Consider the following 17,500-nt stretch of genomic DNA (forward strand, 5'->3'; position numbering starts at 1 on the left):
TTTGATTTATCCTATTTTGTTTCTGTTATTTTCCATTTCTCCCGTATCCTTCTTTTCCTTCCTTCTCTAAATTTTCACAAGGAACTTCAATCTGTAGTTTTCCTTTAGTTATTCTCTTTGAATTATAATTAGCAAGATCTCCAGTTCTGTAATAATTAATTGGAGTGCTTTTATCAAGAAAAATAAAGTGATTGAATGAATAAATTACGCTGGAATTTATTAACCATGCCATTCCTTAATATAGTTAACTTTCAAGCAATATAATACTGTAATTTTTTCTGTTTTTTTTATTTTGAACATCAGAGGTAGCTAGCTGTTCTTTGGATATGTTTTGATAGTGTCAGATATGCTTGACGTTATCCACCTGTATACAAGTATGTTCTGCCACTACCAACCTTTATGAATAAGGTTGATGAATTTAATGACATGTTTGAAGTAGAAATGCCTTTAACCATCCTCTAATTTACAGCCTTGCTCTGCTATTTTCCCTTGCTGTTTGACAGTTTATAGTCCCACCCACATTACAGTCCTTAAATGTTGACAATTCTGATTAGAAATTTCACTTGATGATCTGTTCACTAATCAACATATCAATGCTTGCTTGTTTATTTGGTTAGCCTGGTGAGTTGAGAGATTGTATAACATATTACATAATCTTATAGATGTTATGCATACTGCACACCTGATTGTACTATGCATACATCATAATAAAAACTCTTAATGAAACAATTGTAGCAAAACCAGATAATACATTTGGCTGTTTTTATTGTTTTTAAGGTTCTATCCATCAATGGATATTTTTGGATACTATTAGATTTGTGGATTACCTAACAACAGTGAACTTGCCTTCATCAATCTTTTCCATGCTATGATAATGGATTAGTTAAGAGATTGTTTTGTGTCATTCTGTCTTGGCAATTTGTGGCATGCTTCACTTTGATTTGCCTCAATCCATTATGTATCACTAGTAATTTAAGCTATATATATATATATATATATATATATATATCTTTTACTTGTTTCAGTCATTTGACTGCGGCCATGCTGGAGCACCGCCTTTAATTGAGCAACTCGACCCCGGGACTTTGCCGAACCGCTAAGTAACGGGGACATAAACACACCAGCATTGGTTGTCAAGCAATGCTAGGGGGACAAACACAGACACACACATGCATATATATGTATATATATATATATATATATATATATATATATATATATATATATATATACATATATACGACAGGCTTCTTTCAGTTTCCGTCTACCAAATCCACTCACAAGGCTTTGGTCGGCTATAGTAGAAGACACTTGTCCAAGGTGCCACGCAGTGGGACTGAACCTGGAACCATGTGGTTGGTAAACAAGCTACTTACCACACAGCCACTCCTGTGCCTATATATATATGATCTTAATAAAATGGAGGAAACTTTAGATCAACAAACAAATCAATTGGACCACAATTAATACAAAATATGACAAAACATTTATCTGACATAACAATTCTTACGGCCATGTCCGCTTCCAATATCAGTCAGTGCCTACGAAAGAATTGCGTAAATAATATTCTTCATCTTCATAGGATATTCAAACTAGTACATGGAGCTTCATCAGAGTGAAAACAAAAGCATCCAAAAAATAAACAGAAGCAATAGGGAGTAGGAAAGAAAACATGGCCTAAAGAAGAAGCCAGGTGGCCTAATATATTAAAATCATACCATCTTGCATTGTAGGGTTTCAAAGTCAGTAGGCAAAAGAGTGATCTAGTAATGGTCTAGGGAAAAAATTTACAGGTTATTTCCATATAAAGGGGAAACAGGATGTTTTAAAAGTTGTGAAAAGAAGATAGATAATAAATAATACAAGAAAATTACTAACATGTCAAGAAAGAGAGCAGTACCTATGTTATCGTAAATAAATAATGCTAGCTGATATTTATCCAAAACAATACCATAGGGTTCTTCTGATAGTGTGTGTGTGTGTGTGTGTGAAGGCGCATGGCTCAGTGGTTAGAGCGTCGAGCTTACGATCGTGAGGTTGTGAGCTCGAATCCCGGACCAGGCTGCATGTTGTGTTCTTGAGCAAGACACTTTATTTCACGTTGTTCCAGTTCACTTAGCTGTAGAAATGAGTTGCGACGTCACGAGTGCCAAGCTGTATCGGCCTTTGCCTTTCCCTTGGATAACACTGGTGGCGTGGAGAGGGGAGGCCGGTATGCATAGGCGACTGCTGGTCTTCCATAAACAACCATGCCCAGACTTGTGACTAGGAGGGTAACTTTCTAGGTGCAATCCCATGGTCAGTGTCGTGACCGAAGGGGGTCCCGGATCCCGGATATATATATATATATATATATATATATACATACATACACACACACACACACACACACACACACACACACATATATATATATATATATATATACATACATATATATACACACATATATACATGCATGTTTAATTGTGCGTGTATACATGCATGTTTGATTGTGCGTGAGATTGCACCCGTTTGCGTGTACACACTCATATATACATATAATAAATATTTATTTATTTATTTTTTGTGAATGTGTGTATTTTTTTATATATACGTTTTTTTATATATATGTGTATTTGATGATATGTGTGAGTGTATATATATATATATTATATATATATATATATATATTTATGGATGTATATATATTTATTTATTTATCTGTATGGGTGTGGGTGTGAATATATTGGTGTATATATCGAGTATTGTACGTATGTATATATATGTGTGAGTGGGTATATGTATATGTTGTGGGTGTGTGTTATATGTGTGTGTATTTGTGTGTGAATGTATAGATTAGGGGGATTGCTATATAGGTTTGTTATTGTGTATGGTAAAGGGAGGTTTTATCATTATATGTATGTATGGGTTTCGTTTATCATGATTGTTTTATTAAAGAATTTTGTAGTAAATTCTGTCTATTTACGTTGATTAACATATTATTCCATTCTATTCCATTCATAATTTTTAAATAACGTTCGTTCATCACGCGCAAAGAATTTATTATAAATATGTTCTATTTCTATGGTAACGTAATTTTGTAAACGCTATAACAGTTAGACTTTAAATTCACTTCATAACTTAAAATTGAATAGAAGGTATGTATTTTTTTCTCATTATGTTAATCTTGTTGCTTATGTTAATCTTGTTGTTTATGTAGTGTTCTATTTATCGTATTTTCCTTTGTTATTAATTATTAAATAATTTAGACATACTTTGATAAATAGATAGGTTCGTTTTTAAATGGTTTGTTTGATAATAGAATAACTCTATATAAGTTATTATTCACATTCATAAATTTGTTTTAGAGTGGTGTTGGAGTTTTTAATAGTATATTGCTGAGTAGGGAATGTTACTGTATGTATGTGGCTGAGTGTATGTATGTGGCTGAGTGTATGTATCTGCTGAATTTGTTACTCCTCTGTGTTGGAGTGGCGGTAGGAGTGCGGTTGTATGTGAGTGATTGTGTGTGTATGTGTGAATGTGTGTGTGTGGGTGTGTTTGTTTGCGTATTTGTGTATCTTTGTTGCATGCATGTGGTATTTGGATATGTGTGTGTGTGTGTGTGTGTTTGTTTTAAGTATTTATGTATGGTTGTGGTATATATGTGGTATATGGTATTTGGTAGTTTCTTGCTAAGAATGAAATGTTTATATTGTTGTGGTTGAGTATATGCGGCTGCTGGATGTGTGGTTGTCATGCAGAGTGAGTGTGTTTATGAATGAGGGTTGTATGTGTGTGTGTGGGAGTATGAATAAGTAATGAGTTGAAGTATTTGGCTATTTTATTAATTTATCGTTGCCTAGATGTTTATGTGTATGTATAGAGATATATATATGGGTGTGTGAGTTAGTGTATGTATTTAGATATGTTTATATATACTTAGATATATGTGTATGAGCATGTGTGTATATATAGTTTATTTTTATTTTTGTTTTTTGTTTTTTGTTTTTTGAAATTAGATTCTTCATCTTTAAATATGAGAACTTTAATACTAGGTTTCTTTATATTCAATTGTTTATAGAGGTTATTTTAGTTCTTGATTATATATAGATTATATATAGATATATATATATATTTTTCCATTGATAAATTTATATTATTTATAGTTTTAGTCATTTTAAATTTATATCTTTAAAATATTGATTATTTTTAGATCTGAAATCCACCTGATGAATGTCCTTTGAAGAGACACGAAACAATTGTAGTGGCGAATTTAATTTTATTTACTTTATATTAAATTTTTTTATGTATTGGATTAAGTCTTTCTTTGTTTGATTTGCAAAATAGTGGTTTTGTCTCTAATTAATATTATATAATATTTTACTATAAAATTGGATTCAATCCTAAATCTGATTTTTCCCTGTAAATTTGGATTTATTCCCTAATATTTATTATACACACATATATATATACATATATATGTACATATATATTTATACATACACACACACACACACACACACACACATATACATATATATAGTGTGTGTGTGTGCATCTTGCAAAGGTCCATTCATAGTGATGAACAGAAATGGGGAAATAGAAAGAGTAATGAACTTCAAAAAATTACACATATACAAACACACAAATATCTACATTTAAACATGAACAAAAACACATACATATATACATAATAATTCATATATTTAAAAAAACAATTCTTGAAAAGTAAGGAAGTGGCACAGATAGTATTTTATTTTGTCAGTTCCAAAAATCAAAATCTACGATTTAATAGGGAGTTTTATGATTAGGCTCTTCAGAAATCTCTCAGAATTTTTTTCATAGAGTTCTGTTTTTCTCAATGAAAATTCTGTATTTCAGTAATATTACAATGGTGGGATGTTAAAAAAATGTTTTAACTCTGATAATTATGAAAGAATTTGGTGAATTCTCTCTGCTGCCACAATAGAACCAATTTGTTCTAACTATACAGTTGAGGTAATATTTTTTTTATCATTTTGGCAATTGGTTGTCAAAAAATTGTGTGTGTGGTGAAACTTCTCCAGTAAAATAACTCCAGATATGACACATACTGGTGAATACATGAAATGGAGAGTAAAATCTAATAAAAATTAGCTTTACTACTCTTCTATTTGGAGAATTTTCTACTCTGTGTGAGGAGAAATAATAATAATGCTTGTGTATTTCTCAAACAATGAACAACAACAACAACAACAATGATGATGATACTACTACTAATATAAATTATTACCTGTTATTCTAATCTGAATGATTTTTTCATCCTCGTAAGTCTGGCCATTGTATTTGTTGGTCACTCTACAAGAGTAGTTGCCTTCATCTCCTCTCTGGACATTTCGGATCCGATAGTAATTGAGCTGGGAAAGCACAAAATGGTTGCGACTGTCTGGTGAGGTGTACACCCAGTGGTAGTCAGGGATCGGGTTACCAAACGCAATACAGTGTAAGTAGACATCATCCCCTCGGGAGTAAATATTGTATCTCTTTCGGGGTTCTGCATAAGTTGTTTCTACTCGAACAGGAACTACAAATAATAATGACATTACTATTATAATTATATTACATATATATAAATATACATATATACATATGTATACATATACATATATAAATATGTATACATATACATATGTATACATATATATATATGATGATGGCCGTCCACTCGTGACCGAGGAAGACCATTGCCGACCTTCAGGAACATTGTGCGCTCTAGGACTAACTTATATGTTGCATTTGCGGCTCCGTTGGTGGCTAATGAGCCCTGCTCTTGACAAGCACACACGACTGCAAACATTGCAGACCAAGCTTTCCCCATTCACTATACGAGTCGTGCGCTTTCGCACAGCTCGCCTAAGTTCTTCATGCTGGATACGTGCTCTCTCAAAAGTGTCGATCCCCCCCTTAACCTGCTTCCTCCATACACACACACACACATATATATATATAAGATAAACTTACTTGGAAATGGATGCATGCCTTTCAAACAAATAATATAAATTATATATATATATATATACACATACATATACATACATATGCATATATAGGTACAGGATGTCACCAACAGTAAACAACATGAAATACGAAAACAAATGAGTTCAATACGCAAATGAGAGAAACAAATGGTAAACAGGACATGTAACATAAAGAACGACCCTTCATCGGTTGTCGGCTGTCTATCTACTCCTACAAAGTAGATAGACATTTGTTTCTCTCATTGTTTACGTCAATACCAACGAAAACAAATATCCACCACCTACTTCGGAATTGGAAGCCTTTGAAAAAGACCTTTTTGAGCTAATCAGAAAATTTAAATTCCACAGATTCAACAACCCACTCCAGAGAGATATGAAGGAAAAAATTAGAGACATAAATAACTCAGATATGATCTTCGTAAACTCTGACAACTTATATGTGGTTGACAAAGATGTTTATAAACGTCTACTTTCGAACAGCATTACAGACACCTACAAAAAAGATAACACAAATTCATAAAAAGAGGTGAATTTGGAAGCAAGATGAATTGCTAACAGCCTTAAAGTTAGTGAGAGGATAGTATACCTCCCCCCATGCCAACCCTTTATTACTCTTAAAGACCACAAAGCTAATTTCAATAGAAACCTTAAATGTAGACTAATTAACCCAGCTAAAACTGAAATAGGCATTATTAGCCACTATATTTAAGATCATATTTTAAGCAAGTTAAATAGTGAATTAAATTTAGGGCTTTGGAAAAATAGTAAGTCAGTGATAAATTGGTTCAAAGGGATTAGCCACAAGCATAAATTTATGCAGTCTGATATTGTCGATTTTTACCTGTCAATATCTAGGCCTTTGCTTCTAAAAGCATTAGACTTTGCCAAGCAGTATGTCACCATCAATAGCTTGGAAATAGATATTATCCTGCATGCAAAGAAATCCCTTCTTTTTGAGGATGATTCCACCTTGGTCAAAACGAGTGAGGATTCTTTTCGATGTACTGATGAGGGCATATGATGGGGGCAGAGTTGTGTATGCTTATAGGAACTTATATTCTGGATAATCTGCATCTAGAATTCCCTTTTATAGATGCAGGATTATACAAAGATGATGGTCTTATAGTCACCCATAATTTAAACGACCATGAGTTAGATAAACTTAGGAAGAATCTGATAACCTTCTCCCAAAGAATGAGTTTATAGGTTACAAAAGAAAGTAACCTAAAAAACGTAGATTTTTTTAGATATCAACTTAGATTTACAATTAGATAAATTTAAATCCTACCATAAGCCCAATAAAAAGCTATGTTATATTAGCAAAGAATCTAATCATCCACCCGTAATTCTTAAGAACCCATTTAGTAATGTAGGAAGGTGAATATCATCAATATCTTCAGATGAGATAGCATTTCAAAATGCTGTACTGTATTACAATAATGCATTGAAGAAAAGTGGATTCTTGGAGAAGATCCAGTATAGTCAAGATAATTCTGACAATAATAGACGACATAGAACTAGTACTAGGAAAGTTTTGGGTTTAACCCCGCATTTAATATTGCCATTAAAACTAATATAGGTAGGGAATTCTTAAAATTAGTTTCTAAACATTTTCAATCTAGCCATAAGTTCTATAGAATATTTAATAGAATACTGAAGGTTAGCTATTCTTGTTGCAAAAACATTGCCTCTTTTATTAACCAGCATAACATGAAAATTATTACTAACAACTGCAGTGCTGAAGCTAATCTGAGGAACTGCAACTGCAAAGATAAGACTCGTTCTCTGTTGGAAGGTAAATGTCATGAAAAAAGAATTGCTTATAGAGCCAAAGTGCAAGTAGATGGCTCACAAAAATATAAAACATATACAGGGGCTTAGGAAAATTCATTCAATACTTGATTCTATTCCCACTGAAATTCTTTCCGATACACCAAGAATAGGACAGCAACTAATCTTACAAAGCATGTCTTGGAATTGAAAGAGGATGACACCCATCCTTTCAATGTTACCTGGGAAATTCTAGAAAAAGCATCAGCATACAGACATGGAGCTTATAAAAGACCTATGAAATGTAATCTTTGCCTCTCAGAAAAGTTCTTCATCCTGTTCCAAGATAAACATGCTTTGAACCAGAGACGCAAGCATTTAAATTCCTGCACGCATGCCATGAGGTTTAAAATGTCAACTGATAAAATACCATGTGGGTAAAATGCATTGATTTTTGGAAAATTTTGACTGTTGCATTTGAATTTGACTTTACACATTATAGATGTGTTGCATTGCAATGCTGGTGCATATTTTGACTTCACTTTTAAGAAAGCCTTCGACTGCTTTACAAATTGAAGCTGAAGCTTTGCCGATGTTTATTTTTATTGTTTACTCATGCATTTAATTGTTATATCAAATTAATGACCAATTTCCTTATTTCAACATTTTAATATTATATACACCAGATTGTTAGCATATATACATTATGATGTATATATTCATCTTGATGTGAAGATATGTCTCTATATATTTATGTCTATGTATTGTAGGTATGTGTATGCATATATATATATGTGTGTGTGTGTATATATGTGTGTGAGTGTATGTGTATATGTATATGTAAATATTTATATACATATATATATGTGTATGTATATGTGTGTATTTGCATACATTTTTTTGTATATTTGTATGCGTAACTATATGTGTGTGTATTTGTATGTATGTTAGTGTTTATGTAGATATGAATATAATTTTATGTGTGAATTTTTATGTGTTCATTTCGCAAGCTAAACTAAGTACCTAACCTTCCTTAGATACTTTTCAAACGCCATCAATTCACACTCTCTACCTCTATCAATTTTCCCCCTTTCTCTCTCTAATTTTCTGTTTCTCTTTTATTGGTGCTGTGGCTATTATTGATACTACTAATAATATTGTTGTTGTTACTATTACAATTACACATATCACTATTATTATTATTATTATTATCATTATTATTATTATCATCACTATTATTATTATTATTATTATTATTATCATCACTATTATTATTATTATTATTATTATTATTATTATTATTGTTGAGGGAACCTGTGGAAGAGGTAAACTCAGGAAAACATGGGATGAGGTAGTGATGCACAACCTTTGAAAGTTGAGCCTCACAGAGGCAATGACAAGCAACTGAGACTTTTGGAGATATGTTGTGCTTGAGAAGACCCAGCAAGCCAAGTGAGACTGTAGCCATTGCTGATGCCAGTGTTGCATAACCAGCCCATTTAAAAGTACCCTTCAATTGCTGTGCTTGAGAAGTTGTGGCTGATGCTGGACTGCCTGACTGGCACCCATGCTGCTGGCACCCATGCTGCTGGCACCCATGCTGCTGGCACCCATGCTGCTGGCAAATAAAAAGTACCATTCAAGCATAGCTGATGCAAGTGCTACCTGACTGGCACCAGTGCTGGTGGCATGTAAAAAGCACCATTCAAGCGTGGTTGATGCCAGTGCCACCTGACTGGCCCCCATGTCACTCTTGGAGTGGTTGGCGTTAGGAAGGGCAGATTAGATTGGAGCCTGGTGCAGCTTCCTGAAGTCAAACCATCCAACCCATGCCAGCATGGAAAGTGAACATTAAATGACGATGACACTGATGACTGTACATGATACTATGGTATTGTAAATTTAAAACAAAAATAAAGGAATTACTAAACATTCAAACCCCTTTGTGACTTTTGGTCCACCATGTAGAAAATGTATTACAACTTTGTCTAACCCATGCCAAAGTGGTAAAATAGATGTAGAAATGATGATGATACTGATAATGGTGTGTGTATGTGTGTGAATGTGTCCTCATAGTGACACCACTTGGGTAACAGTGATGTTAGATTATGTCCCATATGTACAATAAGATGGCGGTTCCATATAAAAAGACTATTTCAATAAGGTATTTACCTGAAAACAAGGGTTGGCATCTGGAAGGGCATACTGGTCTTAGATTACTGCCTCAAGTAATCTTGACCAGCTCACACCAGTATGGAAATAAATGGAGACAAGAAGGATGATGAAAGTGTTTTTAAAAAATTGCTGTTGATGTTTAACCCCTGCTTAGCTCTGATCCAGCCCTATGATTGGATGCAATCCAGTTAGGACCAACCAGCTATTTTAGGAGTATGTAGCACTACATTATCTAATGTGCCTTTATTTTCATTAGATATTAGGATGTGCTATGAGGGAGGTTGATTTGGATGTTATTTTCTAGCAGGTTAAATATGTTATCATGATATCAATAATAAATATATTTCTAGTTCACTAACTGTAATCCATCATGTTTTGTCTACCATCTCAGATTGCTGAAGCCAAACAGCTTATCAAAACTATTATATCTCTGTTTATAAACATGATTGCAGTAAACATGAAATAAAGACCATGTTGGCAATACAACACAGAAAATATGTCAAAACCAGCAATTATCTTTAAAGATTCACTTTGCTATTTAATTACAGTCTTCAAAGAACTTTCTGTTGAGGAACCATGTTTCAGAATTAAGTCAGTGGCAGAGAAAATCGAAAACTGCTTTTGGCGTATATTTCAAAATGAAATAATGAAAAAAACTTCAGTAGTTTATCAATTTTTTATATTAAATGTTTGAAGAATTAAGGTCATCAAAGTCATAACCAAGTCTGGATATGAGATAATCTTGTGGTTTTGACATATCTTTTCTATTTGGAGATAAAAACAGAAAAAGAAGAGAAAATACCTAATTTCTTTTCTATGGTTGAGATTTACCACAAAGAGTTGTTGCATATATATATATATATATATATATATATATATATATATATAGATAGATAGATAGATATTCATTCACATTGGTTGTCAACCCAAGCAATAGAAATAATTAGTTATTATGCATTATCATACTTAATAGATAAGTATTCTACAAAAATTCCATATGCTTTATTACTACTATAATTATTATTCAAGGCAGTGAGCTGATAGAATCATTAGCATACTGAACAAAATGCATAGCGGTATTTTGTCTGTCGCTATGTTCTGAGTTAAAATTCTGCCAAGGTTGACTTTGCTTTTCATTCTTCCGGGGTTGATAAAATAAGTACCAGCTGAGTACTGGGGTCAATGCAATTGACTACCTCCTCCTCCAAATTTCTGGACTTGTGCTTTTAGGGGAAAGGATTCTCCTTCTTATCATTATTGTTATTATTAGCTGGCAGAATAATACACTGGGAAAAATGCTTAGCAGCATTTTGTCCATCCTTACATTCTGAGTCCAAAATTTGATGAAGTTGACTTTGCCCTTTGTCCCTTCAGGATCGATAAAATAAGTACTAACTGAATACCGGGGTCAATGGAATTGACTTCTCCCCTAAAATTGCTGGCCTTGTGCCAAAATTTGAAATTGTTGTTATTATTATTATTATTATTATTATTATTATTATTATTATTATTATTATCATCATCATCATTATTATTAAGGGGACAAGCTGGCAGATCACTTCCATGCCAGACAAAATGTTTAGTGGCATTTCCTCTGGTTTTACATTCCAAGTTCAAATGTTGCCAAGGTTGACTTTCCCCTTCAATCCTTTTGGGGTCAATGAAATAATTAATAGTTGTGCATGAAGTTAATGTAATTGACTAACTCCCTACTCCTCACAAATTTCATGCCTTGTGCCTGCAGTAGAAAGGATCATTATTATTATTAAGGTGCCATGCTGACAGAATTCTTAGTATGGTAGACAAAAGGCTGAGTGACATTACTTCTACCTCTTTACATTCTAAGTTCAAATACTGCTGATGTCAGCTTTTCCTTTCATCCTTTCAGAGTTGATAAAGTAAGTACCAGTGGAGTACTACTTCCCTAACATTGCTAGACTTGTGCCAAAATTTGAAATTATTGTGCAGCATGAACATTTGATCACTATAAACAAGTCATTTGTGTAGGTTGTTCAGCAAGAAATTGCAGATCACTGTCTTGGTGGACTCAAGAGACTACCATTTTATATATATATATAATTACCAGTATGGAAATAAATGGACACAAGAAAGATGATGAAAACGTTTTTAAAAAATTGCTGTTTATGTTTAACCCCTGCTTAGCTCTGATCCAGCCCTATGACTGGTGTAGCAGCACCATAGTCAATTATATATATATATATATATATATATATTTGTTGAAATAGAAGGATGAATTTTCTTGTTACAGATTATTCAAAAGTTTAACCGATACCTCGGTAGCAAAAATCACAGCAGAAAAAAGCACGGTTGGAGATAAGACCATTTGGTGTTGCAACCGTGCGTTGGGGCGGATAATTGAAGTTTAATATTATTAGTGAATGGAAGAAATGGAGTTGAACGAAGATTGTACAGAATTCCTTTTATTACATTCTACACATGTTTCAAAGGCCACAAATTTCCAAATTCTGATTACATAAGGGTACCATATTGTGGCTTTCTCTTCAGGAAAAAACAGGAATTCCGTTGGCAGTACAAAACAAAACAGAGGCGCAGCAACACAATTCGAACGAGGACGCTCCTTAAGAGCCCATGGCTGAACTCTTCCATTCACTAATAATAATATATATATATATATATATATATATATATCACGTGACCGACCAGACCATCAGATGTAGTTACACATCGTTGGTCACAATGCGTTCGCATTGTTTTAGCCTTCGAATGACGCCACCCCGCTGGCTAAGTGAGCAGGCCGACAGAAGAAAGAGTGGGAGAAAGAGTGGTGAAAGAGTACAGCAGGGATCACCACCCCCTGCCGGAGCCTCGTGGAGCTTTTAGGTGTTTTCGCTCAATAAACACTCACAATGCCTGGTCTGGGAATCGAAACCGCGATCCTGCGACCGCGAGTCCGCTGCCCTAACCACTAGGCCATTGCGCCTCCACATATATATATATCCCATAAATAATGTTTTTTTTCAATTGCATTAACTAAAAGTTAGAAGGGGACAGGATAAACTATCTGCATTAACTTGCTATAAAAACAGGTAGTAATTTTATCTTGTCCTTATTCTTAGTGCAAGTTTGATGAGTGCAGTTCGATTTTAACAGTTATATTTTCAAAGTTATAATGGAAGTGACAAAGGAGCATATTCGGCATATTCAATAAAGGCAACAACGCAACAGAAAGTGCGAGAAATAAATGGAGATCGGACAATAAGAGTAAGCCAGTGTCAACGGTGATTCCAGAAATTCGGAGCCAGAAACTACAGCCTAGAAGACAAGCCTCATCCTGGAAGATCTGTAGAGCTCAACGAGGATGTCCAGCAAACCCTGGTGGAACAAAATCCCATCATAACTTTTGAGGAACTAGTCGAGAAGCTTGGACTTGGTCATTCAACCATTCATCGACACCTGGGTGTCATCGGAGATGTCAGTAAATTCGGCTAATGGGTTCCTCACAATCTTTCCAAGTCTAGTCGCACACAGAGAGTGAATGTCTGCTCTTCTTTGCTATCATATCTCATGAACGAACCTTTTTTTTGGACTGAATAGTAACTGGTGACTAAAAATGGGTTCTCTATAATAATGTCAAATGCCGAAGACAATGGGCAGAGAAAGAAGAAACACCAGCACCCCAGGCTAAAGAAGGTCTTCACCCAAGTAAGGTGTTGTTATCTGTTTGGTGGGATATGAAAAGTTTAGTCTACTTTGAACTTTTAAACCCAAACCAAATGATAACAAAGGAGATCTACTGCGAGCAGCTTGAATGGCTTAAGTAGGCACTAGAAGAAAAACAACCATTTCTGGCTTGAAGACACAAGGTGTTCTTCCATCAAGATAATGCTTGGCCACATACAGGGAGGATGACATTCCAAAAGCTGGAGCAGTTTGAATGGGAAACAATGACCCACCCACCATATTTGACGGATATTGCCCCATCTGATTATCATTTATTCTGCAATCTTCAAAATCATTTAGATGGAAAAAATATGAATTCTGTATAATTCATCACGAGCAAGTGAATTTTGGAAGTGGGACCTTACAAGTCTTCCAGATAGATGGAAGAACATTGTAGAAAATGAAGGAAAGTATATTTTAGCTTAATAAAGAACTTTATTTATCATAATTTTGAAAAATAGAAGTATAAAAAGACTGCATTATTTATGGGATGACCCAATATATATATATATTATATATATATATACATATATATATACATACATATATATATATAACATATATATATATATATACATACATATATATATAACATACATATATATACATATATATATATATATTACATATATATATATACATATATATATATACATACATATATATATATACACATATATATATACATATATATATATACATATACATATATATACATATACATATATATACATATACATATATATATATATATGTACATATATATATATATGTATATATATGTATATATATGTATATATATATATGCATATATATATGTATATATATATGTGTGTGCGTGTATGTTTATGTGTCTGTGTTTGTCCCCTAGCATTGCTTGACAACCGATGCTGGTGTGCTTACGTCCCCGTTACTTAGCGGTTCGGCAAAAGAGACTGATAGAATAAGTACTGGGCTTACAAAAGAATAAGTCCCGGGGTCGAGTTGCTCGATTAAAGGCGGTGCTCCAGCATGGCCGCAGTCAAATGACTGAAACAAGTAAAAGAGTAAAGAGAATATGTATATATATATATATATATATGTATGGTTACGTTGGATTTCGAAAAATTAGGATATATATACTCGGGGCTTCCGTGGTATCGCTTCGTGTGTATATGTTCGCCTTTTGTTTTGGAGACTTTGCTGATGAAACAAGCCAATTGTAAACAGATTTAATTTAATTTAATTAAGTTCGATTGCGTAAAAATTGTTGAAACCTTGCAGGGTACAAAGTTGAAAGGAATAAATTTTTTTATTTCTCCTTTAGCTTTCAGAATTACTACTATTTTTGCGGTTTGAGTTTGGCTGCTCTTTTCAAGTGAGTTGAACGACCTGTAAGGGTCTTTCCTTAATACTTTTGTTTGAATATATTATATAGTCTGTGACTATTTCTATTTTCTCACTTGACCGCTGTTGCAGAAAATTTTTCTTGAATCTTTTCTTGAATTTTTTTGCTACCCTATATTGATATATATACATATATATATGTATATATATATACGAATATATATATATATGTATATATATACATATATATATATATGTATATATATACATCTGGAAGATCCTGGAGGGACGTGTCCCAAACTTTGGCATCGAGAGTTACACAAATGCCAGAACTGGGCGCCACTGAGTGGTGCCTAGGACTCCAAATTTGCCATCAAGATGTAGGACAAGATACTGTGATAGCCTGGGCTTCCGTGGCCCACAGCTCTTCAATATCCTCCCGAAGAACCTGAGAGACCTGCATGGGGTGGATGCAGATGTCTTTAAAATGGAACTGGATCTCTTCCTGTCAGGTGTCCCAGATGAACGAACTTCACGGCAGGAGGTGCAGATGAGGGCAGCTGCATCGAACTCTCTCATGCACTAAATGGCAGTTGCTAAAAAGCTTTCGTGAAGTAAAACCAAGTGGCAACACCAAATGGCGGTGCCCCAGCATGGCCACAGCTCGTGAGCTGAAACTAGAATAAATCAATCAATCAATACATACATATATATGTATATATATATACATATATATGTATATATATATATACATATATTATGTATATATATGTATATGTATATATATATATGCATATATATATATGTATATATATATGTGTGTGCGTGTATGTTTATGTGTCTGTGTTTGTCCCCTAGCATGCTTGACAACCGATGCTGGTGTGCTTACGTCCCCGTTACTTAGCGGTTCGGCAAAAGAGACTGATAGAATAAGTACTGGGCTTACAAAAGAATAAGTCCCGGGGTCGAGTTGCTCGATTAAAGGCGGTGCTCCAGCATGGCCGCAGTCAAATGACTGAAACAAGTAAAAGAGTAAAGAGAATATGTATATATATATATATATATGTATGGTTACGTTGGATTTCGAAAAATTAGGATATATATACTCGGGGCTTCAGTGGTATCGCCTCGTGTGTATATGTTCGCCTTTTGTTTTGGAGACTTTGCTGATGAAACAAGCCAATTGTAAACAGATTTAATTTAATTTAATTAAGTTCGATTGCGTAAAAATTGTTGAAACCTTGCAGGGTACAAAGTTGAAAGGAATAAATTTTTTTATTTCTCCTTTAGCTTTCAGAATTACTACTATTTTTGCGGTTTGAGTTTGGCTGCTCTTTTCAAGTGAGTTGAATGACCTGTAAGGGTCTTTCCTTAATACTTTTGTTTGAATATATTATATAGTCTGTGACTATTTCTATTTTCTCACTTGACCGCTGTTGCAGAAAATTTTTCTTGAATCTTTTCTTGAATTTTTTTGCTACCCTATATTGATATATATACATATATATATGTATATATATCTATATATGAATATATATATATATGTATATATATACATATATATATATGTATATATATACATCTGGAAGATCCTGGAGGGACGTGTCCCAAACTTTGGCATCGAGAGTTACACAAATGCCAGAACTGGGCGCCACTGCGTGGTGCCTAGGACTCCAAATTTGCCATCAAGATGTAGGACAAGATACTGTGATAGCCTGGGCTTCCGTGGCCCACAGCTCTTCAATATCCTCCCGAAGAACCTGAGACCTGCATGGGGTGGATGCAGATGTCTTTAAAATGGAACTGGATCTCTTCCTGTCAGGTGTCCCAGATGAACCAACTTCACGGCAGGAGGTGCAGATGAGGGCAGCTGCATCGAACTCTCTCATGCACTAAATGGCAGTTGCTAAAAAGCTTTCGTGAAGTAAAACCAAGTAGCAACACCAAATGGCGGTGCCCCAGCATGGCCACAGCTCGTGAGCTGAAACTAGAATAAATCAATCAATCAATACATACATATATATATGTATATATATATACATATATATATGTATTGATTGATTGATTGATTGATTCTAGTTTCAGCTCACGAGCTGTGGCCATGCTGGGGCACCGCCATTTGGTGTTGCTACTGGTTTTACTTCACGAAAGCTTTTTAGCAACTGCCATTTAGTGCATGAGAGAGTTCGATGCAGCTGCCCTCATCTGCACCTCCTGCCGTGAAGTTGGTTCATCTGGAACACCTGACAGGAAGAGATCCAGTTCCATTTTAAAGACATCTGCATCCACCCCATGCAGGTCTCTCAGGTTCTTCGGAGATATGAAGAGCTGTGGGCCACGGAAGCCCAGGCTATCACAGTATCTTGTCCTACATCTTGATGGCAAATTTGGAGTCCTAGGCACCACGCAGTGGCGCCAGTTCTGGCATTTGTGTAACTCTCGATGCCAAAGTTTGGACACGTCTCTCAGGATCTTCCAGATGTATATTATGGCATATCTTTCCCGCCTACGCTCCAAGGAATATA

The 17,500-nt window shown here is 34.4% G+C and overlaps 1 protein-coding gene across 1 annotated transcript in view; it reads right to left on the bottom strand.

The window, feature by feature from the left end:
* Positions 1 to 17,500, bottom strand: part of LOC115212177 (vascular endothelial growth factor receptor 2-like) — a 296,084-nt gene that overhangs the window by 80,301 nt on the left and 198,283 nt on the right. Inside the window, exon 4 of the mRNA XM_029781015.2 lies at positions 5,258 to 5,548. Coding sequence (XP_029636875.1) covers positions 5,258 to 5,548 — 291 coding nt within the window. The remainder of the gene's footprint in view (positions 1 to 5,257; positions 5,549 to 17,500) is intronic.

Source organism: Octopus sinensis, linkage group LG5 (genome assembly GCF_006345805.1).
Source record: "Octopus sinensis linkage group LG5, ASM634580v1, whole genome shotgun sequence".
NCBI lineage: Eukaryota > Metazoa > Mollusca > Cephalopoda > Octopoda > Octopodidae > Octopus > Octopus sinensis.